The sequence below is a fragment of the Eucalyptus grandis genome, chromosome 6 (assembly GCF_016545825.1).
Source record: "Eucalyptus grandis isolate ANBG69807.140 chromosome 6, ASM1654582v1, whole genome shotgun sequence".
NCBI lineage: Eukaryota > Viridiplantae > Streptophyta > Magnoliopsida > Myrtales > Myrtaceae > Eucalyptus > Eucalyptus grandis.
Window position 1 is genome coordinate 20801583 of NC_052617.1, and position 26829 is coordinate 20828411.

The 26829-nt window shown below is 39.5% G+C and overlaps 1 protein-coding gene and 1 pseudogene across 1 annotated transcript; both read left to right on the forward strand.

Annotated features, from left to right (window-relative positions):
- Nucleotides 1-2389: 2389 nt before the first annotated feature.
- LOC104451652 lies at nt 2390-16039 on the forward strand (annotated as a pseudogene).
- A 3307-nt stretch (nt 16040-19346) lies between these two features.
- On the forward strand, nt 19347-21088 carry LOC104448867 (UPF0496 protein At1g20180). Its single transcript, XM_010062794.3, has 2 exons — nt 19347-19471; nt 19867-21088. The coding sequence occupies exons 1-2, from the start codon at nt 19414-19416 to the stop codon at nt 20928-20930; spliced, it is 1122 nt and encodes a 373-aa protein (XP_010061096.2). The 5' UTR covers nt 19347-19413; the 3' UTR covers nt 20931-21088.
- The last annotated feature ends 5741 nt before the right edge of the window (nt 21089-26829 follow it).

The window sequence follows — 26829 nt, forward strand, 5'->3', positions numbered from 1 at the left end:
CCTTGTATCACTCTAACCTTCTGTCAGACCTGGTACAATATTACTAGCCATCAAAAGATCCTTAACTCAGAAATAATAAAGTGCTTCAATAAAGTGTAACCTGGCTCTAATGCCAATTGTTATGGCTAGATCTATCACCTAGAGGGGGTGAATAAGTGATTGTACATAAATAAAAGAATTTAAACAAATATTGCAGCGAGATAACTTCTGATGAAGTGGTCAGATCTTATCAGTATGCAATTCTATCACAAATAATAAGAAAGTAGTAAATGATAAAAAAAATTGCATACAAAGGTTTATAGTGGTTTAGCTTTTGCAAGGCTACGTTTATTCTCCCATTCTACAGCCTATTGGCTAGAATTCACTAGAAAATCGATAAGAGGTTACAAGTTATGGACTTCGAGCACTCAAGGTTGTGTGAACAACTCCTCACACTCTCAGCCTCTAAAAGGTTTGCACATTATAGCTCAGTGAAGGCAAATGTGTATAATCATAAAACACTCTTCAAGCTTTGGAATTATAAGCTTTAGTTCTCGTGAATGCAAATCCTCTCCTGTCAGCTTCAAGACCTCCTCTTATATTCCTCCTACCTCAAGCTGACTATTGGACATATCTCTAGAAGGATTATCTAGCCAATCTACCCGTTGCTCTTGGATCTGATTGAAAAGATCTGATGGCTTCAAGATCACTAGGGTTGATGCTTCCCATAAATCTGATGTGCATACAGCAGTTCGGGTTCCCAAAGTTGAGTGTTTACGAATGGAAAGAATGTTTCGCTTTTAATAAAAAAATTCCGAGAATGTTGAATCTTTGATAGATATAGGCAAATTTACCTTTTGAATTTCTTATAAAAATGGCAAGGAATCCAACCAATTTTTGCTAGCCATTGCACAAGTATATTTGACTCATTCCTAGCCATTTAACAAAATATATAAGGAAGAAAAAATAAACCATGACTTTGATTCTGATTGATGTCGTTTGTTCCTATTCCTTTAGACTTTCAAGCTAAACATAATTTTTATCAGAAACAAAGTTTTTAAGTTTTGTCAATTATCAAAATCACTTAGAGAATATTTTCTCAATAGTTATAATGTTTTCCGTTGAATGAGGAGATGCCTTCTCGGAGTTTTCACACTGGGTTCTATCCCTACATCCTCTCATTGGGTTTTATCCCAAGATCATTTCAAGCTTCGGAGAAAGAACTTCTCATAGCCTGATACGCTCATGCAATCAGTGTATTTCTGATGTCATTAAGAAAGGGCCTAGGAACTAAAACCCTATGAGCGGTGGAGGTGATAAAACCCTCAACATACCTAAATCACTAGGAGCAACGCGCATTTGAAGGTGATAAAAAGGGCTGATGGCGGTGGAGAAGCTTTTTGGTAAAGTTTCGAGTTAGCGATATATTTTTTACACGAGGAGGTGCAAGCTGGTTTATACTTTTGGCTTTCTAGATTACTGAAAAAGATAATGAATGAATAAACAATGAAGAAAATACATGTTAGGATGGGCTGGTTGAGCGAGGTCTAATCGAATTGTGACATTAAGTAAAGTAAGTTTGCCCTAATTAAGTATTCAGGAAAAATTGACAAAAGCCTAGGCACTAAAACCCTATAAGCGCCCGAAAGAATCACACCCTAAGGAAAGGCCTAGGCTATAGACTTCTCATGCATTGATACACTCATGCAATCAGTGCTTTTATTATGTCTTTATGAAAAGGCCTAAGACTAAAATCCCTCGAGCGGCCTAGGGGATAATTTTCTAAAGAAAGGCCTGGGGTCTAAAACTCTATTAACGGTTGGGGTTATGACGCCCTAAAGAAAGATTTAGGGACTGAAACCTTATGAGCGGCCGAGGGGATGAAATCCTATATAAAAGTTTAGGGACAAAAACCCTATAAACAGCTAAGGGGATAACATCCTAAAGAAAGGCCTAGGGAACTTGAGTAATTTCAGTTTCATCTAATGCAATAATCCGAGATCTTTGGCTAGCAAATTTACAAATATTACAAAGAAAATGATTGAGCAGTGCATCCGTTCTCATTAACAAACCATGAACTCATAAAACAATCTTCCGTGACGAGAGTCTGTCCAATATTTTTTTCACTCGCTCGTGTCGCTCCACTTGAAACACTCCTCGGAGTAGTTAGTAATATGATTATGATGTGCCGAGTCTTCTCTAAAGTCAAAGGTAGGGTCAACCCACGGCTTAATTACTGGATCCTGCATGACTGGCTATATAAAAGCTCCCCCATGCAATGAGGCACAAGACACCAATGCGACTACAGCACACAGTCACGAGGTTTCGTTACAATAGCAAGATCTGCGGTGCGTAAGCATCTTCAACACCGACATTACCAAGAATGGACGTGTTCCTCTCCGATCGTCTGATGGCTTGAGAGACTCAGAACCACACACTCACTGTCTCCGGCTGGGCTGCTCACGATTCCTCGGGTGAGATCAAACCCTACAACTTCAAACGCAGGTATGTCTGTAGTGTCCAGACGGCGCTTAATGAAGCGCTTGATTCTGCATTTGTAGATAGGACTGAAGCGAGTAACATGATGGCTTTGCTTTTGTGGTGATGATGAAACAGAGAGAATGGCGTGAACGATGTGATGATGGTTTTATTAAAGTGATGGGCCTAAGTTGGCCTGTCCGCCCATGTTGGGCCTAAAAGCCCGGCCCGAAATATTAGGGCTCATGGATGGAGGGATATGATGAAGGGACACGTTTCCTTTTTGGAGGGAACGTATTTAAGGGAGAAGAGAGAGGGAGGAACGCACCTTTTGGCATATAACGTGCGTTTCCTCCTCCCTCTCTCCCTTGAAACACCTCTAAAAGAAAAATAGTAAGAAAAATGCGACGATCTCTTCCCTTCAAGGCAAATTCGTGTCATCAGATCGAACGGGACCGGTTTTTCTTCCTCATATCAGCGTGGGTGTTTAATCTGTGGCTAACAAGGTACGTTCAATTCTGTGATGTGCCTTAGGATCGATGATGCATGTGTTTTTCCTGGGCTCGTCTTCCGCATTTGTTTTAGGGGTCCGATTTAGTGTCGAATCCGGTTTTTGGGAATCCGAGAATCCCAACATTGGTATCAGAGCCCTAGTTCATGTTTTCCCGACTCCTTTCATGTTTATGAATGTTTTTTAATTGAATTTTCGTGAAATTAATCGGCCGACACCGATCGGGGCAAAAAATCTCGACACCCGAGTACTGTTCATTCATTTTTTCGAGTTTCTGTAACTCAAAATCAATTTCTGATGGCGTTGGGTGGAAGGTCTCGTTGAGGTGATCGCGACGAGTGGCGGAACGCCGCCAAAGGCTGTCGGACGCGGCCCCACGCGCAACCGGAACGAACCGGCGTCTTCGGCGCCTGCAACGCACGCGCCGATTCGCAAGGGAAGGCGCGTGCGTCGCCCGCACGCACGCGACCGACGTGTGCATGTGCGACGCACGTGCGCGTGCACGGTCGCTGGCGCTTGCGAGGCACACGCCAGCTGACGTCATCGTGACGTCAGCTGCACGCGTGTCACATGTGCCAGTCCATCTGTCCGACCCGGCCCGACCGGTTCGACCGGTCCGACTGGTCCATTCGGTCCAATCGGCCTGCCCGACCCGGCGACCCGACCCGGTTGACCGTTGACCATTGACTATTGATTTTGACCGTTGACTTTGACCAAAAAAAAAAGAAGGAATGTGTTTTTTTTTTTCAATTAAGTCTATGAGGATTATATGTAATCCCTTATTTGTTATGCATTTGTTGCAAGAACAATGCCTCCCCTAAGGTTGCGCACACCTGTTCGCGTAATTACCGATGAACAAAAGGAAAAGCTTTCTAAGTTGATAGCTGAGCTGACTAATCATCGATTGGAGAGTGGTGACTTAATTGACCACGTTCTTGAAGTCAACGGGAAAATTCAAAAAATCATATGGAATGGTCGTCCTATGCCACAATCTGAGATGGTGCGATTTTTCATGACACCATTCCACCAAAATGGCAAGAAGTGTTGAATCGCATATGGGATGTCAACAAAGCCACTTCATTTAGGAAAATTGTGATGGATTTTATAGATGATTATTATTGGATTGTTACAAGGGAAAAGATCAAGAAATTGAACAAAAGATGATCTTTTCCAGTTCGTGTATTGACTTGGTGTTAGATGTATTGGCTGGCCTTTGTTAAGTGTGCTTTGTGAACATCTTATGTAATGTTTACTACCTGATTGTTGTTGATGTAGCAACTCATATGTTAGTTGTATTATGTGAAAGCATTATTATTCTATTGGAGGTCAAATATTATTTGATTTCTGTTATTGTTGATTGCTGTGGGTAGTTCATAGAAATTTTTTATAGCTTCATAGAATTTATTTTGCATAAGACAATTATATTAATGATAGTTTTAAGTTAGGATTTTTGGATAATAATTGGAAATATAGTGACCTTTTGATTCTAAAACCTTACTTGAAATTGTTCATTAATATGATGGGTCTGTGCAAAATGGATGCATAAATGATAGGCATTAATAATTCGTGCATATATGTCGATGTGTTCGATCAATGGCTTCAGCCACAAAGAGCATAGTTGCCGAGCTGAACAAAGGTGAAAAGCTCAATGGTGATAACTATGAAATATGGCACATGAAAATCAATATATGCTTTGGAAGAGCAAGAGGCACTAGAAGCTCTTAACCCGACCATGGTAGAACCCGAAGAAGGAAACACTGCACAAAGACAAGAGAGACAAGGAAGCATTTGCTGCATGGAAAAGAAAGAACTCTCTTGCTCGCATTATGTTGCTGAGTAGCATGGAAAATGATGTCATGCGAGAGTTTAGGCATTTTGAGAATGCCAAGGAAATGTGGGAAGCATTGGCAGCAAGATTTGGTCATACTTCAGTGACCAGACTTAGGCAGCTCACTATTAGGTTTGACTCTTATAAGAAGTCTCATGGTCAGACCATGAAGCAACATCTTAGAAAGATGTCAAACATGATTAATGAGCTGAAAGATGCTGGTCATGTCCTCACTGATGAGCAGCAAGTGCAAGCAGTGATTTGTTCTTTACCTCAGAGTTGGGAGCATATGAAAGTGCACCTGACCCATAATGAAAATATCAAAACTTTTAAGGAAGCAATGCGTCATCTTGAGTTGGAAGAGGACCGCCTCTTGGTGGCTAAGCCAGAAGCTGAAATCTACCATGCTGGTTCTAGCTCACATGGAGCTTCGAGCTCCAAGCGCAAACGTCCTAACTGGTTTGATAAAGGGAAAGGTAAGGAAGCAGGTCCTTCAGGGAAGAAACCTAAGCTTAACCAACATGAAAGAGGAAAGCATCCTCGAATGAAGAAGCTTACAAGGGTGAAGTGTTACAACTGTGACAAGAATGGTCACTATGCTCGCGATTGTCGTGAGCCAAATAAGGTAAACACCCATTGTACTTTTCAGAACTTTTTTTTTTTGTGTCGAGTTATGTATTCTTAATTGAGTCTAATCCTTTGTGGACTGTGAATTCGGGAGCGACAGACCATGTAGCGAATGATAGAGAATCCTTCGTCGAATTCCGATGAGTACCAACTGGAACTAAGTGGATCTATGTGGGAAACAACTCTAGAGCTGAAGTGAAAGGAATTGACACCTGCCAACTAAATATGCATGGTGGACACACTTTGTTCCTACATGATGTATTGTATTTTCCGGAGATTCTTCGGAATTTAGTGTCTGTTTTAGTATTGGTTAAATTAGGTTTTAATATGAGCTTCCATAATAGAGGTGTGGATTTGTTTTTGGATACAAATTACTATGGTTGTTGTTATTTTCTGGATGGTTTTATTGTATTAGATATTGACTATGTTAATGCAAATGTTTGGTATTCCCTTCTCACGTCTCCTAATTCATATGATAATGATGTGAATGTGTGGCATGCTAGACTTGGTCATATTGTTCAACAACGTATGAATAGACTAGCCAAAGAGGGCTTGTTGGGCAACATTGAAAGAGTCGATTTGCCCATATGTGAGCATTGCCTAGTAGGGAAAACGACAAGGAAACCATTTGGAAAAGGTAAAAGAGCTGAATTTTCTCTGCACTTAATCCATTATGACGTATGTGGTCCAATGAATGTGAGAGGAAGGCATATGGCTGTTTATTTCGTCACTTTTATAGATGATTATACTTGATTCTGATATGTCTATTTGATTTCTCATAAATCTGAAGCATTAAGTTATTTTAAAAGGTTTATGAACTTGGTAGAAAATCAATTAGACAAGGAAATAAAAGTATTAAGATCTGATCGAGGTCGAGAATATTTATCTAATGAGTTCAGAAAATTATGTGATGAAAAAGGAATAGAAAGACAGTTGTCTATTCCATATACTCCTCAACAAAATGGTGTTGCGAAAAGAAGAAACAGAACCCCACTGGAAATGGTTAGGTCCATGATAGCGCATGCTAACTTACCTATCGCTTTTTGGAGTGATGTGTTGTTAATTGCTGCCTATATACTTAACCGAGTGCCTTCCAAATCAGTTACTTCCACTCCATATGAGTTATGGACAGGTAGAAAACCGGAATTAAGTTTTCTTAAGCCATGGGGTTGTGTTGCCTATACTCATGAGTCCTCTCACAAGTTTGGGAAATTGGGTCCCAGAGGAAAGAAGAGTATTTTCATAAGATACCCGAACACTCAAAAGGGTATGTGTTCATAGGTGAGCAGGAAAGTGGGATTATAACTGAATTTGAGTCACGGGATGTCACATTTTTAGAGGATGAATTTCCTAAGAAGGGTAAAATAGGGGAAGATTACTCCTTATTTGAAACATTGGATCAAGATAATGATATTAGTGGAGTTCGTCCAAGTGGGAGTTGTGGCATCCCAAAATTCAAAGTCAAGTTATAAGGTGTGTTAAAGCCTCTAATTAGGTGATGAAATTTCCTATGGTTTATGCTTTAGCCATTAGTCTCTTTTTTAAGATGATGTGATTTGTGCTTGTGTTTATGAGATTTTAATTAGATAGATTAATGATAATAATCTATGCTTGGCCATGCACCTTATGAATTAAATTCCTATAAATAAAATGTCACAAGACTTTGGCCATGTGGAATTTAAAATTTAAAATTCATAGAAGAAATTATAAAAGGAAATTTTAAAATTTAATTAGGTTGGGCCTTAGGCCCATTGGCCTAAGCTTTAGTGAGCCAAGCTAGTTGGCCCAATTAGGCCCACGAAAGGGGGCTGTCGACCGGCCCAAGAGGAGGCCCAAGAGAAGAAGGCCCAAGCCCATGCATGAGCTTTGCCAAGTGGCAAGAAGGAGCTCATGCATTGGCCAATTGAAAGGCAATCTAATGATTGCAAAGGATGAGGTTTAAGGGGGAATAAAAGGGAAGAAGGGGAGAGAGAGTGGCCGGTTGCTTTGTTCGGCCAAGGGAGAGAAACCGTGCGAGAGAGAGGGAGAGAGTGGCCAAGAGAGGAGAAGCCGAGAGGGAGAGGAAGGAGTCGTCGCCGTTCGCCGCCGTGTGCCGCCATGTTCGCCGCCGTGTGCCGTCGTCCGTTCGGTCTAGAGGCAAGTTGGGGTCCTCTTGCTGCTCTTGCATGTGTGTGTTTTACATGTATGTTGTAGAAAATTCGAATTTTGGGTGATTAGGAGGGGGAAACCGAAGCTTGGATGACTTGTTTTTGAGTGGTGTTGCTGTTTTCGCTTGAACCGCCTGAGTCAGAACTTTGTAAGAGCTTTCATGTATGTTTTGAGTTCGATTTTGGCTTCTATTTCTTCATGAAAGTTGTAGATAACGTCTTAAACTACAACATACTAAAATTTGGTGGAAAATTATGGAGATTTAAGGGGTTAAACTTTCATCCTACGGAGACCTCAGATCTGGAACGATTTCACTGACCTTTTGATGGATTTGTGGTTGCATGTTGAGTTGTGCTAAGAATCTCTCTTCTATTTATTCATAAAAGTTGTAGGGGACATCTTAAACTAAAACATACTCAAATTTGAAGCAAAATGAACAAGTATAACCTAGTAAATCGACTGAATCTTGGAGACGGTAATTCTGGAGATGTAGTACAGGACACCCAAGACTTCATGGACCTAAACGACGACTATACTCTGGATTTTTGACTTATCTCTTAATGAAACTTGTAGCAAACATCTTGATGTAAAACATATCCAAATTTCAGAGGAAACGAAGAAGGATAGGTAGGTAAAAACTCAGTATTTCGGAGAAACATGCACTGGACGTTTCGGTGTTGGATTCAGAAGCTTCGTGAGACTGTAGAAATTAATCTAAAAAGAATTTGGCTTAGAAGTCTTCATGAAAAATGTACTTTAGTGTCTTGGCTATAACTCAATAAAATTTCGTAATTTTTTTGAGGTTGTATGGATATTTTAATCAAATTATTTCGGAAACTGTGCATTCTGATTTCATCCGAAAATTTCATGCTATTTTGTGTGAATTATGGAATTGTGTGGAATTCTATTTTGGCCATGTATTTTGCATGAAATCATTATCCTATTGTCTTGATTATCACTTGCCTTAATTTTTATGATTTTGAGAATTATATAGATATTAAATTTAATATTTTTAAAAGTGGCACAAGCTAGAATTTAAATAAATGTAAAAAGGGCATGATAAATGGATTATTTTAATTGGCATAAATTCCATTAAATTTTATTTCATAAATAATTATACCATGTAGCATGTATGATGAGGTCTTGATGTATGCATGACCATAAATTGAGATGCATGTATGAATTACATGCTGAATAATGACTTTGTTTGCCATCACATCATATGCCATGTTAAATTGAGACCGAAATTGGTGAACATGAATAATGTTAAATGAGGAGATTGTTGTGGCGGATGATAATGCCCGGAATGTATAGAGATACATTGTCGGATGGCCCTGGGAGTTTCAAGATGCTCGGAAAGTTGGGGGTGCCGGAAGCCCTGGAGGTTTGTGCCCAAGGGGATGCCTCGCGATGCCAGTTGGGATGCAGGATGCCCGGCCAGGGAGTGTAAATGCCGAAACCCTCGGAGGTCTTTGCCCGAGGGGATGCCTCGTGATGCCAGTTGGGATGCGAGATGCCCGGAATGTGGGGGGGCGGATGCCCGTGGCTGAAATGGCTGAATACCGAAGGTTTTTCTCGTGATGCCAGGATGAGGCGCGAGTGTATAATATGAGATGAAATTGGTGATCCGAGGAAGGGTGATGTGGTGATCGAATGGAAAGTTAAAAAGTGGAAAATTGAACCATGCATGATATGATATGACATGATGATGATGATCACCTATGGCATGATGATATGCATGATATGATGATGATGTGCACATATGATATGATACGACATGATGATGATGATGATATGCACATATGACATGATATGATATGACATGATGATGATGATCACCTATGGCATGATGATATGCATGTTATGATATGACATGATGATGATGATCACCTATGGCATGATGATATGCATAATATGATGATGATGTGCACATATGATATGATACGACATGATGATGATGATGATATGCACATATGACATGATATGATGATGATGATGATGATGATGATGATGATGATGATGATATGCATATATGATATGATATGATGATGTCATGATGACGATGATACGAGTATGACATGATGGCATGCATGTATGTGTTATGATTGTGATGATGATGCATGATAGTATATGCATGGCTTCAAGGTAAGTAATGCTTGGAATGCATGTATGATTTGTATGATGCTTTGAGTGGCTATTGGATTCATTTACCTGCTGAGTGATTGTACTCACCTCTTTTGGGGACCAACATTTCAGATTAGCAGCATGCCGCTCCCTGCCGTCACGCGGGGTGTGTTTTACGGTCTACCATCCGATGTCGAGGTCGAGTGTGAGGAGTTTGGTTGTCCTTTTGTTCCTGGATTGATGTATATTCGAGTGCACTGTTTAGTCATGTACAACGTAGGCCTGGTTGGGGGCCCAGTTGTCCAGGAGTTCATCTCCGTCTACATTCATCGCGATGGGGTGATGCGAGGTATGTTGCCACCGCCACCGCCTGATGCACCGGGTTGGGTGTGAGGGCCCGTGCGTGATGAGTAGGAGCTGGATTTTTGGGGATAGTTAGCCGACACTGATGATGGGGATTGTTGCACGTGAATTGTAGCAGGTCGAGGGTTCTTTTTGGGGTTTTAGGCCGGACATGGCTGAGTCCTGGCTTTTCCTTTTGATGTATCGACCCAAAGAAATCCCATCTTGAAAATATATGTAAATAAAGTGTCGTGGCTTGTCTATTAATCATGGTGATTAGTGGTGTGTATTTGTATCATGGTTGGTAGGGGGAGAGATGGTGGTGTTTTATTTTGCTTCCGCTAATGAGTCACGCTGGGACCGTTTTAAAAAAAAAATGTCTATGAATTACGACGCTTCTTCTAGAGAGAGGTAGTAAGGTGTAACGTTGGTGCCTGCGGCGACCCTTGAAGGGTTCGGGGTGTCATAGGAGTAATATGAGAAATGACGAATTAAATTCAACTCATTCTCAATTACAACCACATGATGAGACGACATCATCATTATCTAATCCTAGTGAGAGCATTATGGGGAATGATGTGCAAAGTGTACAATCTCCCATACGGTGAACAAGTCGCCAAAGTATTCCCCGTTGATGTTTTGACATTGAAGGGGAAACTTTTTTGATTGCTCCACAAGATGAGGATGAGCCAAGAAATATTAATGAGGCTTTGAATTGCCCTAGTAAGGAAAAATGGATTCATGCAATGGAAGAGGAGATTGAGTCAATGAAGTCAAACCAAGTTTGGAAACTGGTTGATCTTCCAAAAGGACGCAAAGCTATTGGAAACAAGTGGGTTCTCAAAATAAAGGAAAAGCTGATGGCTCGATAGAAAGGCATAAGGCTCGCCTTGTGGCAAATGGGTATAATCAACATGAAGGAATTGATTATGAAGAAACATTTTCTTCTGTAGTGAGATTTACCTCGATTCGCATTATTCTGGCAATAGTGGCTAGTATGGATCTTGAGTTACATCAAATAGATGTAAAGACTGCTTTCCTCAATGGAGAATTAGATGAATAAATATATATAGAACAACCTGCTGGTTTCATTAAAGAAGGCCAATAAGGAAAGGTATGTCAACTTTTGAGATCGATATATGACCTTAAGCAGTCGTCAAGACAATGGTATATACGTTTTCATAATGCCATAATGGCATATGATTTTACAATGATAGATGATGATCATTGTGTATATATCAAAAGATCCAAGATCAATTTGTGATCATATCATTATATGTTGATGATATACTAATTGCCGAAAGTAATATGGAGTTTGTTAATACTGTCAAGAGTTGGTTGTCTTCCAACTTTGAGATGTAGGATATGGGTGAGGCTGCATACATTCTTGAAGTTAAGATTTCAAGAGATCGTTATCTCTTTCGCAAGAAACATATATAAATAAGGTTCTTGAACGATTTCGTATGTAAGATTGTAAACCCATAGGCACTCCTATTGCAAAAGGTGAAGGATTGAGCCATAGACTGTGTCCAAGGACTCCATAAGAGAAGGAACAAATGAAACATGTTCCTTATGCTAGTGCCGTTGGGAGCTTGGTGTACGCTATGATGTGTACAAGACCTGACATATGTTATGCAGTTGGAATGGTGAGTAGATACCAATCCAACCCAGGTCAAGCACATTGGAAGGCCGTTAAGAGAATACTGAGGTATCTAAAGGGAACTGCTGATTACAAGTTGAATTACCAAGGAAAGGATCTGCGACTTGAAGGCTATTTAGATACTAATTGGGGAGGAGATTTAGATGAAAGAAAATCTATCTCTGGATTTGCTTTCTTACTGAACAATGGCGCCATATCATGGAGCAGTAAGAAGCAAACATGTATAGCCTTGTCTACGATGGAAGCTGAGTTCGTGGCATTATCAGTAGCGGTACAAGAAAGAGTTTGGCTTAAAAGATTTTTGGATCATTTAGGTGTTATTGAGAAAGTTGCAAATCCATTATTGGTTAACTGTGATAGCCAAGCAACTATAGCGTACACCAAAGATCCAAAATATCATAGCAAGACCAAACATATAGATACTAAGTAGAACTTTGTCAAAGATATGGTTGCACGAAAGGATGTGAACTTACAGTACATATTTACACATAGAATGGTAGCAGATCCTATGACAAAGCCAATACCTAGAAATGTGTTTTGTGGTCATGTAAAATCTCTAGGATTGTGTAGAGTCTGATGTACTAGATTGTAATTTCCCTAAGTTGTTCACATTTATGAACTTGTGTTTTTTCATTATTAATGCCTATGAATCTTTGTTTGATCTTTATGCATCTTAATGCTTATTGCATTACTTTAAGTTGATAAAGTATGTCGGACAGATATAAGATTGACCCACTCATACAGGTAATCGCCTCTATTTACTATGTGATAAATAGAGATGATACTATTTTTAAGCTTATTATCTAGGTGATAATCGAGAGCTCAAGCTTAAAATACGTATGTCACCTTAACTGAGTGTTAAGATGATGACATAATACTTACTATGTCCGAAAGTAAAATACCCCACATATTTTACTTTATTTGTCTAAGATGCCGAATGTGAGTTCTGATGAATTTTGTGAATGAGTAGATATGTGAACTCAAGTTAGACATTAGGTATGTCTGAACTATAATCTGTACGGTATTGAAGGTGTAGACATACACTCCATGGGAAAGGAGTTAATACCGTAATACGTATTTCATAATACGTATGCATGAGACGACCAATAAGAGTGGCAAAAGTTTGATCTCAACTTTTATGCCGTGTGAGACTCTTGAGGAAAAGAGTTCCTCAATTTTAGTGCCCATATGACTCTTACTTATTCTCAAGATTTCTATTTAGTGTTTGCTATCTTAGAATGTTGTCAATGGTCATGAGTTGATTCGATCTAATGGGACATTTCTAGAAAAGCACACTAAACTGAAATTGAGAGTTTGAAGGAAAGAGGAAGATCGAATATAGAGAATCACATTCTAAGTTTTGTATTCATTGGTCAACTAATTATGACTATCTTTGGGATAATCATAATTGTGAATACAATATATATATATATATATATATATATATATTATTGCTTAAAAGAGATCAAGAGAAATATAAATGTGATTGATCGATCTAGGGTACTACATACTAAATCTACTTAGAGTGTGATGCCCATTATGAGCTGCTATATATTCCTAACAGAAGTATAGCAACGAGCTCTCAAGGTATGCTGGTCACACGGATTATTCACCGTTATTCACAAAGTGTGATGCCCATTATGAGCTGCTATATATTCCTAACAGAAGTATAGCAACGAGCTCTCAAGGTATGCTGGTCGCACAGATTATTCACCGTTATGAATGTTGAAGAGAGGTAAAGAGAATCTCGTTCGGCCCACCATGTGCGAGTGGGAGATGATGGTTTTATTAAAGTGATGGGCCTAGGTTGGCCCGTCCGCCCATGTTGGGCCTAAAAGCCCGGCCCAGAATATTAGGGCCCATGGATGGAGGGATATGATGAAGGGACACGTTTCCTTTTTGGAGGGAACGTATTTAAGGGAGAAGAGAGAGGGAGGAACACACTTTTTGGCATATAACGTGCATTTCCTCCTCCCTCTCTCCCTTGAAACACCTCTAAAAGAAAAACAGTAAGAAAAAGGCAACGCTCTCTTCCCTTCAAGGAAAATTTGTGTCATCGGATTGAACGGGACCAGTTTTTCTTCCTCATATTGGCGTCGGTGTTTAATCTATGGCTAACAAGGTACGTTCAATTCTGTGATGTGCCTTAAGATCGGTGATGCATGTGTTTTTCCCAAGCTCGTCTTCCATATTCGTTTTAGGGGTTCGATTTAATGTCGAATCTGGTTTTTGGGAATCCGACAATCCCAACATGTGACGATCAAGGTCTTGTGCTAAGGAATTTTCCACACCGATCTCCACTATGCCAAGAACGACTGGGGCATGACCATGTACCCCGTTGTCCCGGGGTAGTCTCTTTCTCTCTCTCTCCCTCGTTTATATATCAATATGCACTTTTGCCTTCGAAGATGGCCGAGTTTAAGTCACAAAATTAGGCATACCTCGAGCTTGGCAAGGTCTTCATCTCATTCAAATTGCGAGTGTGATTGGATTTGCTTATCGCTGCCGGGATATGGTGAGCTAACGGGATGATTTCCGTGTGATGCGCATGACGAACGAAACAGGCATGAAATAACGGGGGTAGTGATTAAGGTGGGATGCAACGCAGTCAAGTTCAAGATGGGGGACCAAGTCGGGGTGGGTTGCCTGGTGGTCTCCTGGCTCGAGTGCTAGTTCTGCGCCAACTCGCAGGAGAACTACTGCGACCAGATCCAGTTCACCTACAACGGCATCTTCTGGGACGGCTCCATCACCTACGGCGTCTACTTCAACTTGATTGTCGCTAATTACCGGTAACCTCTCGCCTTCTCTATTTCCATTTTTTGTTCATTATTATTATTATTATTATTATTATTATTATTATTATTATTATTATTTATTTTGTTTATTGAAAGACAGAGACAGGACAACGCACGTGTAGTCGGGATCTATGAACTATTGTTGTCGTATTTCTATAGAAGAGATTCCAAGGCACGCAACTCATGTGAATTATTGTGCTTCGTAGTATATATGTCTTCAGCATTGGGCTAAAGTCAGAGAGATCCAGTCTCTTCAGGTAATAAGTTGCATAAAAATGGACTCACGTGAACCGCGATGAACTAGGAAACAGGGGAGCCTATCTTTGACCATGTTGATTTTGAACTGCGATTTCTATTCTATTTGTCACATGATTAGATAGACCTATAAACGATGTTTATCAGTTCCGAATAAACTCACTTACCGAGCAAAAACAGAAAAATAATGTGTTGGGAATAATGTATTTCCTAAAATCGATCCGATACTTAATCGAACCCCTAAAATGAATGTGGAAGACGAGCCTAGAAAACACACGTATCACCGATCGAAAAACAAGTCACGAAAACGAACGTACCTTATTTTCCACAGATTAAAACACCAACGTGGAAGTTCGAGGAAGAATCCCGATCCCGTTCTACCGAGGAGCGTAATGTCCTTTTAGGGGGAGAAGAGTCTTATTTTGAGGATACCGTTCTTACGTTCTTTTTTTGGAGGGGGAGAGAACTTTTTGCTGAAAAAGATATGTATGTCCAAAAGGCACGTTCCCCTTTTTTCTTTTCTCTCTTAAAACGTTTTCTCCAAAAGGCGTATCTTTTCAACGTAAAACGTTCCTCCAAAAGACATAACCCTCAACGTAAGAACTCCTCATATCTCAACTCTTCATTCATGGGCCCTTAACTTGTGGGCCGGGTTTTAGGCCTAGTATGGGCAGATGGACCTACTTAGGCCCATCATCACAAAGATAAAAAACCCTCAGAATGCAACTACGTTTGGGGACTGTGACAACGTTCAACAAACTCACCAATCGACAAAAAAAAGTCGGTCCAATCTGATGCCTCGTGTTGCCCCACGTTCAGCCCTTTTAGGCCTTGATTTGATGGAATGGATGAGATTGGATAACAAAATCATGCTCATCAACCCAGAGGACAACATAACATGATAGACCAACTTGATACAATCCATCCGGTTGAGTAGGTCTAAGAATTAGGTTGCTCGATGATTGCACTAACTTGAAATCCTTTGGTCGGGGTCACTTGCTCGTGCAGGTATGTGGTGCGGCATACCGGAGAACTTATCCATGGACTAGGCATCGCCTCTGCTGTGCGCAGGAATCACGGTGTTCAGCCCGCTGAAGGACAACGGCATGCTGGCTTCGCCAGGGAAGAAGATGGGGGTGGTGGGGCTCGGCGGGCTCGGCCACGTGGCAGTCAAGTTCGGGAAAGCGTTCGGTCACCACGTCACGGTCAAAAAGCAAATCCCTCCAAAATTGGGTCTCCTTGAAAATTTAGAAATAATAAAGACAATACAAAGAAATATGGCTATCTAATTAAATTTCAGCAATAGGGACAAGGAACACTTTGGGGTTGTTTCTAAGATTAATGGAAATATCATCGTGCATTTATACTTCGGCTTTAAGCATATAAGATCATATTTATATGACGCGGGCCTTATCTGTGCTTAGAAACGGTCCAAAAATAGAAACGAAAGGGGCCTAAAGAGTCGGGGAAACCGAACTATTGGAAAAACCGAAGAGATGTCCTTCACACGAGAGCATTAGGTTAGCGGAAGTCGCATGAATTAGATAAGGACGTAATTCGAATGACGGAAATTATTCAGCCGACTTTTAAGAGGAAAAAGTCAGGGACACACGCTTGTTATCTCCAGCCACTCGTATAATTTATCATCGATAGATGCCTTCTTGGAAAGAGAACCTTGCAAGCATCCGTTTTCCAGCTTTCCTCCGACGTCCGCGTGGCAACGCCATGATCTCTTCAAATCCGACTAGGCTTGGCTTGGTTGTCTTCGTAACACAATAATATAGAGGAAGTTGAATCTAAAAGTACACCATCAACTAGCAACACCATAGTTCATTGGAGAAGAAATCTTCCATGTATGCTTATCACTGATGATGATATGAGGTTGAGTGATTGGTCGTTAATTATTTTATTTATCAGATCAATTCTTAGAATAAGTGTGTGCTTATCATTTACTGGTGCCTTGTTGATATTCCTTGTTTCCTTGATTTGGCTTTGTTTTGTATTATTCTGCCCTTTGCTCTGCTTCAATTTGCTTTGTCATGAAAGTCTATATGCTTCTTATGTATCCTTTTGAATAATGAATATAAATTTCCTTCTTAAAAAAAAAAAAACTTAAAGTTTCATTTGTTTCATGAAAAATTGATGATTATGATTGCTTGTATCATTTAAAATAATTGGTTAATAAAAAATAATTTTATTATTAATAATAATTTATGCTCAAACCCTTTAATAAATGAATATTTTTGCAAGTGGCATGAATAATCATTTTTTTTAAATTATATAAATAGTTCAATTATTGCGAAACAAACGGAGAACTAATTCTTCTCTAATTTCCTGGTTCTCGTTATCCTCAACGATTGTGGCATTATATACACGATAATATCGTATAATTCGATGAACATATGGCGTCATGAAAACGCGCGTGGATTTGGGTGGTGGAGAAGGCGCTCGGATGAGGCGGACGCTGGAATGGGACCCGTGAGCGCCACGTGGCCAGTCGCTGGCCCAGATTTAGGTTCTCCGAACTCGTCGCGACCAGACATATTCATAGTTTCATACGTTACGGAGAGGTTGAGGAGTGGAAGCAATAAGGATGTACTGGGATTAGCAAGGGGCCCGATTCTGGAGATGAGAAGCAAGCAATCTCAAAATCCCTCGCTCACAACATTCATCCATATCCTTTTTGCGGCATAAGTAATGCTAAATTTTCGGAAAAAAGGCTTATGCACTATGCATTTAAGTAATCAATTTTATCTTACGTTATGGATTTGCAAAATACGTACTTTACTACAAAAATTTTGTGAATGGATAAATGGAATATTTCAACCAAAAAAGATAAAGGGAATATCGTTTTATGCTAATTAATATATCTTTGATTCCTCTTCTATCAAATAATTTCTAGCAATGGCGAACTTATATATTTTTATAAATATTCTAAATCTGTTATTAAAACAATATAGACATATGTATAATTTCACTCAATTTAGATTCACTTTAGGCAATTCCTAACTAATCGTGCATCTAACTATGAAGAAGGAACAAGTTGTTAGATATGTAAGCATCCTCGCAATGGCTTTCTGTAATGTGCTATCAAGGACAAAGTGGATACGGAGTGGGTATCACAAATGAGTTAGAAATAACCAAGAGATTTAAATAATAATCAAAGTAAACTCTAATGACATAGCGTATTATGGCACGGTTCGAAATTTTTTGTGTGTGGGTCGGTGAATGAGGAGCTATTTCATATGTGAAAGAGGTATCAAATATGAGACTCAAGATTAAGGGGTCACTATCGAAGGCAGAATCATAAAGAAGAGACGAAACGACAGTGGTGTTTGACAAAAACATTGCAGAATAAAGAAAACCCTTACACACACACACACACACACACACACACACACACACCCCCGCGTATGTCTGTATTTATGTATCCATCTCTTTTATTTTTTTATTTATTTTTTTTTCCTACTTTCTCCCACAATTGATATCTCCTTTTATAGAGGTTCTCTGGGGGCCACTTCAGCAGTATGCCACTTCAGCAGTATGTACCGCACTATTGCTCCTTTATTTGTAGGTACGCTCCTAAATTTACATGTTTTCATTGCCATCTGAGTAGCTAATCTGACTGAGGAAGAAAAGCACGATGTAAGGAAGCTTTTAGCACCAAACAAATAATATAAAAGATAGACACTGAATAAAATTAAGAAAGAAAAGTGACGTATTATCTTACTCAAATATATTATCTCAATGCGTACCCTATATATGATCTAAATAGCTATCATAAATTCACTTGCCAGGTGCATTGGGCATGCAATATTATTACAAGGTTAAGTTGACAATATTTTGTGTTGAACTTATCTAGTCGATTTGATTACCATAATTGGCTGAGCTAAAGTTGGAAAATGTTCTTTCTTAATAAGTAAATAGCCCAACGAACTTAGAAGCAAACCGAGGGTAAAATAGCCCATATGGTCGCATACTCATGTGAGTCAGATCATTATCGATGATCTAGATATTATTCCTTATTAGGATTCATATATTCTAAATTGAGTTAATCCATGGCCTTAGAAACCACATTGATCTCTCTTCCCATCCTCCACGGTGTGAATATAACTTCATTAGGTGAACCTCTCTAGGGTAAAATATCTAGCTCCTTTTTTGTGGCCTTCAGGTAAAAATCTAGCTAACTTCTAGATGGTCGCACCACCCCAACTGTCCCACTCTTTCAAGGCATCCAAAAATATTAGGGGCAAAACAAGAAGAGGAAATGTACGAGAAATTGCGCTCGTTATTCTCGCTGCTAGCTATTTCTCTAACTTTATGGCTAAGCTTCCAGATATATGGATAAACATGAAAGAAAACCTCCCCAGAAAAGGGAGAAAATAAAAAGGGAAAGAAGGAAAATGCCTAATCATGTGTCCCGAAGCATCGCAGGTACAAAAGCACACCGTGTGAGGGAAGATAACGTGCGAGAACAGGCAAATAACCAAATTTGAGGCGGTGCTCGATACAATAGCCAACCGTGGCTTCTTCTTTCAAGCCAGAGACCTCTATATATACAGCCTCACTCTGCGTTCCTGAGATCGCTTTCAAACCCTTTGCAGAAAAAGACCATTGAATTCTTTGATCAAGCTTTTATTCTCCACGATTTTGACGTTATCACATGGCTCAGCTCAGAAAATTGGTGTTTCCCAAGTTGAGATCTTCATCGCTGACCTCCAGTACGTCGTTTCTCTCCTATCAATCTCTCTATCTCCTCGTTCTTCTTGTATCTAGTTAGTGATCGGAACAAGGAAACGTGGCTCACTGTTTGGACAAATTTTTTTGAGCAAATGAAGGCTTCGAGCTCTTTATGTTACGATCTGCTGAGCTTTGTATACTCTCCTTTCTCTCGTGTTTCATTGCGTATCCTACATGAAAAGCAGTTTTTTATTAGTCGAGAAGAACTTCATTTGCTTGCATTTTTGTTTATTGCCAAGAGAATGTATTTTTTTCTAATGAAGATTGGTGAATTATATAATACATGGCTGTACAAAATTTCTAGGGGAAAAAAAAAAGCCTAATGAATTAAGTAATGGCTATGAGATCATATAATTTATCCTTTTGGCTTTGACAGGTGAGTCCCAGAAGGAACGTATACATAGCATGTCTAGCAAGTCAAGCAGCGTCAATCAGGAGTACACACAAGCTTTGAGAACCAAGTCCTACGAGGATATGTGTACTAAAGTCCAATCCCAGATTAGAAGAACAAGCATCCGCAGAACGCTCTCCTCACCTTCTCCTTCTACCAACGCCCATTACATGGTGCACCTCTCAGAATCGCTCCTCGAGCCCGGGCAGGAAACCCTCACAAAAATGATCAAGGCCTTGAATTTCCACCGTCTTCTTGTTGGCTACTTCGAGGCGAGCTCGGAAGCATGCGACATGTGCGAGTTGCTCCTCCGAGGGATCTATCAGACCCGCACTAATTACCAAAGGATCAGAAGGGCAATCAAGTTGTCAAGATTGGTGTTTGAAGACCCAAGTCATGCAGAAGAGCAGAGCCGTCTGATATGCCAAGAGCTGTCCGCGTTCGCCTCGCTAACAAACCCCTTATCGGCAATCGCCCAGGTCCAGTTGCCACGCATGCATGATAATCACGTGGCATTGTTTCGCCAGTTGATGTCCAAGTGCAGGCAGATGCGGAGGAGAATGAAGCTGGCTAGGGCTTGCAAGGGGGTCAGAGGGCTCGGCCTGATTGTTTCCTCCGGCCTGATCTCGACCACTTCGCTGGTGCTGACGAGCTTCAGAATTGGCATGTGCAATAGGAAGGTGAAGTCCATTAGGTCGTCTTCATGTCCAGAGAAAAGCTTATCAACTGAAGGAGTCAGCGCACAGCTCGATGTCGCAGCGAAAGGGGTGTTCATACTGATCAACGACATGGACACTATCAGCAGGTGGGTCGGAAGATTGTACGACGAGGTTGAGCATGGAAGATCGAGGGCCGGGATGGCGGTGAGGAATTACATGAAGAAGGGCGAGATCGTGAGGAAGGTGGCGAAGGAGTTTGATGTGCACAATGCCTGCTTTTTGGGGCAGCTGGAGGAGCTTGAAGAGCATATATACTTGTGCCTTCTCACCATGAACAGGTCAAGAAGGTTGGTTGTGGAAGAGATCTTGATCTCTCAGTCCATGGGCTGAATCAAAGCGGTCAATAATCAATTTATATGACGAGTAATAATTGCTTGTCAAATTAGACCTTTTTGTGGCAGCTGCCTTCTAACAATAATATTGGCACCCAAATAAGCTTCAATTTTCTCCTCCTTACTTAACTATTGTTGAGATGTTTCATGACAAAAGGGCTCCATCAAATGCTTGTATTGTGTGCATTTTGTTTAATACAATGCTTGGTTTTTTCGTAGAAAATATGTGATTCGAAATATATTTTCCTAAAATTGTTCGCTTATATCGCTTGATATAATTAATCAATATATAATATTTTCATTATTGATAATAATATGTATCTAAACATTTTCGTGAGCAATGACCATGTCTATCATTTATTTATTTTTGTAAGAGAAGATATCTAACAATTCCTATTCTAAAAATAAATGAAGTGATTTCTAGATATGCATCCGTGGGGACAAGATATTGTGGAATCTTTAAAAAAATATAAACTGAATCTTGTATACATTCGCAAGATGTATAACAATTCTTTTTATTAATCATGAATGATGAGAAATCCACAAACTTTTGTTAAGAGCATGAAAATAAACATCAAAAGGTTACCAAAAGAAAGCGGAGAATTTCCACTACAAGAAACAGAAAAATATATGCCATTGGGAGATGATATTGAGAAAATGACCTGGAGCTCTCTATATACAAAGACGAGCAATGGAAAAGAGAGAAGAAATCATTCTGTTTACTCTCGGGATGATTCTACACTGTTGCTTGCCTTTTTCATGCCACGTCGATGGCACAAAAGTGAAGATTTCGACAATGGTCAAAGCTATCAAGAGAGGGGAATTGATATTCTTACTAAGTTTCATCCGTTTCTTTTTTCCCTTTTTTTTATGCCAAACTACCAAGCTTCATACTTAGTAAAATTAGTTTGTGTAAATAACCATACCTATTTCTCCTACAGACTCTTAGGTACACTCCTAATATTACATGTTTCCATTGTCATCTAAGTGGCTAAATCTGAAAGAGGAAGATGAAAACGATGTAAGGCACATACATATACAAGGCTTTTAGCAAAAAGGGGAAAAAAAGAAAGAAAGACAATGAATAAAATTAAGGAAGGGAAAAGAGATGAAGCATCAAATTCTAAATATATTATATTAATTAAGATCCTATATATTAGTTAAATATTTTTAGCAAATTCACTTGTTAAGTGCCTTGGGTACAATATTATTTCAATTCTAAGTAGATGACTTTTGGGTTAAACTTATCCAGTCAATTTGATTACCATAATCAAGCGGACCAAAGTAGGAAAACGTCCTTCATCGGTAAGTTCATCCATGACAAACTTAGAAGCCAACCAAGAATAGTGCTGGATAAACTTGTCGCGGGAGAACTTACCAGTTATAAAATATATTCGTGGGGCACGCGGAAAGAATCACATGCATCCCTCGTCGTTTCTACCTAATCACAAGCCATATGATTGTGTGCTCACTAGAGCGGATCACATTATTTATGCATCATATGCAATAAAAAATAATCTAAATATTATTCTTGACTAGGATTCAGATCCTCGAGATCGAATTTCTCCATAAAGTTGAGATAATCCATGCCCTTAGATACGATGTTTATCTCTCCTCCTCCTTCACTGTGTGAATATAATTCTATTAAGTGAACCTCTCTAAAGTAAAATATCTAGCCCCTTTTTTTGCGGCCATAAGGTAAATATCCAGTGAGCTTCTAAGCGTTTGTAAGCAATATGCATGCATGCATACGTACATACATAAGCAATATGCATGCATGCATGCATACATACATACATGCATACATACGTACATACATAAGCAATATGCATGCATGCATGCATGCATGCATACATACATACATACATACATACATACATAAATCAAAGAAATCTTGTGACCAAAACAATATGAAGACGATCAGCCGCGTGTCGGCATCAATCACCCTCACCAAGTGTTGCCCTACCCCAGTTGCTTCATTCTTTAAATTTTTGTGGCTCAGGCCCCAGGCATCTGGATAAACAAGAAAAAATCCTCAAAAAAGTAAAATTGAAAAAGGAAAATGCCTAAGTCATGGGTCTGAAAGCATTGCATGTTTCGACCAAAAAATCAATAAATAAAAAAGCATGGCACGTAGAAGAACACGCCGTGCGAGGGATGATAACGTGCGAGCAAAGACAAGTAACGAAATTTGAGGCGGTGCTCAATACAATAGCCAGCTAAGACTTCTTCTTACAAGTCAGAGACCTCTATATATACAGGCTCCGCTGATGAAGTTGGCGTTTCTCAAGTTCAGATCTTCATTTCCGACCACCGGGACACCGTTTCTCTCCTTGTCCCTTTTTTTTTTCCTAGTTAGTGATCCGAACGAGGAAACATAACTCAGCGTTGGTAAAGATCTTTTTGAGCATATTAATGTGTTGAACTCCATATGTTCTGATCTCTTGAGTTTTGTATCCTCTCGTTTCTCTCGGGTTTAGTCGTGGATCCTACTTGAAAAGCCGTTTTCATTATTCAATTAGAACTTGGGTTGGTTGCAATTTTAGCTCTTGCCAAGCAAATGTATTTTTTGTAATGGTGATTGGTGGTTAACAGTACATGGCCGTAAAAGATTTCTTGGAAAAGGAATGCCCAATGAATTAAGTATGGGCCATGAGATCATATAATTTATCATTTTTTGTTTGACAGGGAAGCTGTTTTTTTGAAAAAAAAAAAAAAAGAGACAGAGGAGGAGTTGACAGCAAAAGCTATGCATCGTATTCAGAAAAATTGAAAAAAAAATGTTCAAAATACATACTAGAACGTAACCATAAACCCACGTTGCCCACTAAGGTTCACAAAACCAGCAACAAACCAGAATAGCTAAAATACGTGTAGCTAACTGCTCCTACAAGATAAGATTGACCAAGTAAAACAACAATTAACCAACTCCTAAAAAACAGGACACCAACAAATGACTAAACAAAATACAGAAGAAAAAAAAACATAACGTGTAGTCTTGATACATCAACACTCTCCTCCTGGATCAAGTATTGCACACTCCTAGCTTTACCTTGAGAAGTTCAAATCAACCAACATGAAATGACTTCGTGAATATATCTGCAATCTATTTTTCTGAACTGTAGTACACCAGTTTCACCTCTTTAGCCTTTTGCACTTCTCTCAAGAAGTAAAACTTGACCTTAAAATGCTTTGTTCTTCCATGAAATACTGGATTTTGTGAAATGGCCAGAGTAGCTTGATTATCCACAAACACTTCTATGTCTTCTTCTTGCTGCATATGCAGATCATCCATCAGCTTTTTTAACCATAATGCTTGATTCACAGCTGCAGTAGCTGCAATGAACTCAGTTCTGCAGTTAATTGAGCCACTATTTCCTGCTTCTTTGAACACCAAGAAAAACATGCCGACCCAAATGTAAAGCAATAACCTGAAGTGCTCCTCATATCATCCATTGATCCTGCCCAGTCATTGTCAGAATACCCCTGCAACTTAAACTCCTGAACTCTACAAAACTTAATCCCATATGAAAGAGTACCTCTTAAGTACCTCAACACCCTCTTTGTAGCTACCATATGCAACTCACTTGCACAATTGAGAAATCTAGATAAGACACTTACATGAAACATGATGTCTGGCCTAGTTGCAGTGAGATACATAAGACAACCAATCAAACTTCTATAAACTTTTTCATCTGCGGGTACTGATCCATCCTTCTTTTGAACCTTTTCCTTATGACCCATTGGTGTACTCACACTCTTGCACTCCTCCATGTTGAATCTCCTTAGGATCTCCTCCAAATACTTCATTTGACAGATAAAAACTTCATTCTGAGTCTGCTTAACCTCCATTCTTAGAAAATATGACATCTCACCAAGATCAGTCATTTCAAACATTTTCATCATCTCTTGCTTAAATGCAGTAATCTGAGCACTATTACTCCCTGTCACCAGCATATCATCCACATAAAGAGACACAACCACTAAGTCAAATACTAACTTCTTGACATATAGAGTGGATTCATTGAGGCTTTTCTTGAAACCTAAACCCAACAAGTGCTCATCCATCTTACTGTACCATGCTTTGGGAGCTTGTCTCAAGCCATAGAGAGCCTTTCTCAACAAATAAACTTTCTCCTCCTAGCCTAGTGTGACAAAGCCTTCTGGCTACTCAACATAAATCTCCTCCTGCAACATTCCATTAAAAAATGCAGATTTCACATCTAACCGATATACCTTCCATCCTTATTGAGCTGCCAAAGCAAGAATCATTCTAATTGTATCAAGTCTTGCCACGGGAGCAAAGGTTTATGAGAAATCAACTCCCCAAACTTGTGCATATCCCTTCACCACCAACCTGGCTTTATGCTTATTCATTGAGCCATCAGGATTAAATTTGGTCTTGAAAACCCATTTTACTCCAATCACCTTCCTATCTTCAGGCCTCTCCACTAGCTCCCGTGTCTGGTTTTTTTTTTTTTTTTTTTTCTATCATAGCCAACTCTTCCTTCATTGCATTCATCCACCTCTGATCACTTTTAGCTTCCTCATAACCCGCAGGTTCCAAAATAGCCACACTACACCTTTGATATATATCAGTCAAAGATCTGGTACCTCTAACTGGAACATCATCCACTAGTTCGTCAGGTTCCAATGAGACCTCTTTGTGCTTGCCTTGTGGCTCATTTGTCCAATCCCATTTCTCATCTTCTAGAAACTGAACATCCCTACTAGTAATAACCTTTCCCGTTTGTGGTTGATAGATCCTGTAAGCTTTTAACACTAAACTGTAGCCAACAAAGATCCTAGGTTCAGCTTTCTCTCCCAACTTGTCTCTCTTGACTTGTGGAATATGAGAAAAACACAAATAGCCAAACATATTCAAATTTCTTAGAATTGGCTTGACATCAAACCAAGCTTTAAAGGGTGTCTTCATCTCCAATACCCTCATAGGTAATCTATTCAGCAAAAAAACTGATGTGTTTGTTGCTTCTGCCTAAAACTCTTTTGGTAGATTTTTCTCATACAACAGACACCTAGTCATCTCCATAATAGTTCTATTCTTCCTCTCACTAACTCCATTTTGTTGTGGAGAGTAAGGAGGAGTAAGCTTATGCTATTCCAGCCTCTTCACAGAAAGAGTTAAACCTCTGTGAAGTGTATTCTTTTCCATTATCAGATCTAATGACTTGAATCTTGCAGCCACTTTGGTTCTCAACCCATTTCTTAAACTTTAGAAATACCCCAGCAACTTCTGACTTTTGCTTCATAAAGTAAATCCAGCACATTCTAGTATAATCATCATTGAAAATAATGAAATACATGCTGCCATTTAGTGAAGGAATCACTTGTGGACCACATAGATCTGTATGAATTAGTTGTAGCTTCTCTATAGCTCTCCAAGTGGATTCCTTGAAGGGAAGTCTTGTCTGCTTACCCAACAAACAAGTTTTGCACCCTATGATCTGTTCCTCTAGGCTTGGTAACCCAGTTGCCATTTCATTCCTCTGCATGAACAGCACGCCTTTATGATGAAAGTGCCCCAACCTCTTGTGCTATATTTCTGAATCATTTGCCTGACACTTGAATGCCATCTGCTCCTTCTCAAGAGGATTCAAAGAAAAACTCTTCTGTTGCATCTTTATCTTGAACAACTCCTGACCACTGGAGTCAAAGATCAAACACTTCTCCTCTTCAAATATCACCTTACATCCATTTTCTACCAACTGCCCCATACTCAGCAAATTCTGATCAATTTTAGGCACATACATCACATAAAAAATTAGCTTAGTTCTAGCACAACTCTCCATTGCTATAGTCACTTTACCTTTCACTTCTAAGTACTCCCCATTCCCAATCCTCACTCTTGACTTCAACGACTTGTGAAGATTTATAAA

Coding starts and splice junctions, on each gene's coding strand:
- LOC104448867 (XM_010062794.3), top strand. CDS start 19,414: ATGGCTCAGCTCAGAAAATTGGTGTTTCCCAAGTTGAGATCTTCATCG. Junction 19,472..19,866: donor ATCTTCATCGCTGACCTCCA/GTACGTCGTTTC, acceptor TGGCTTTGACAG/GTGAGTCCCAGAAGGAACGT.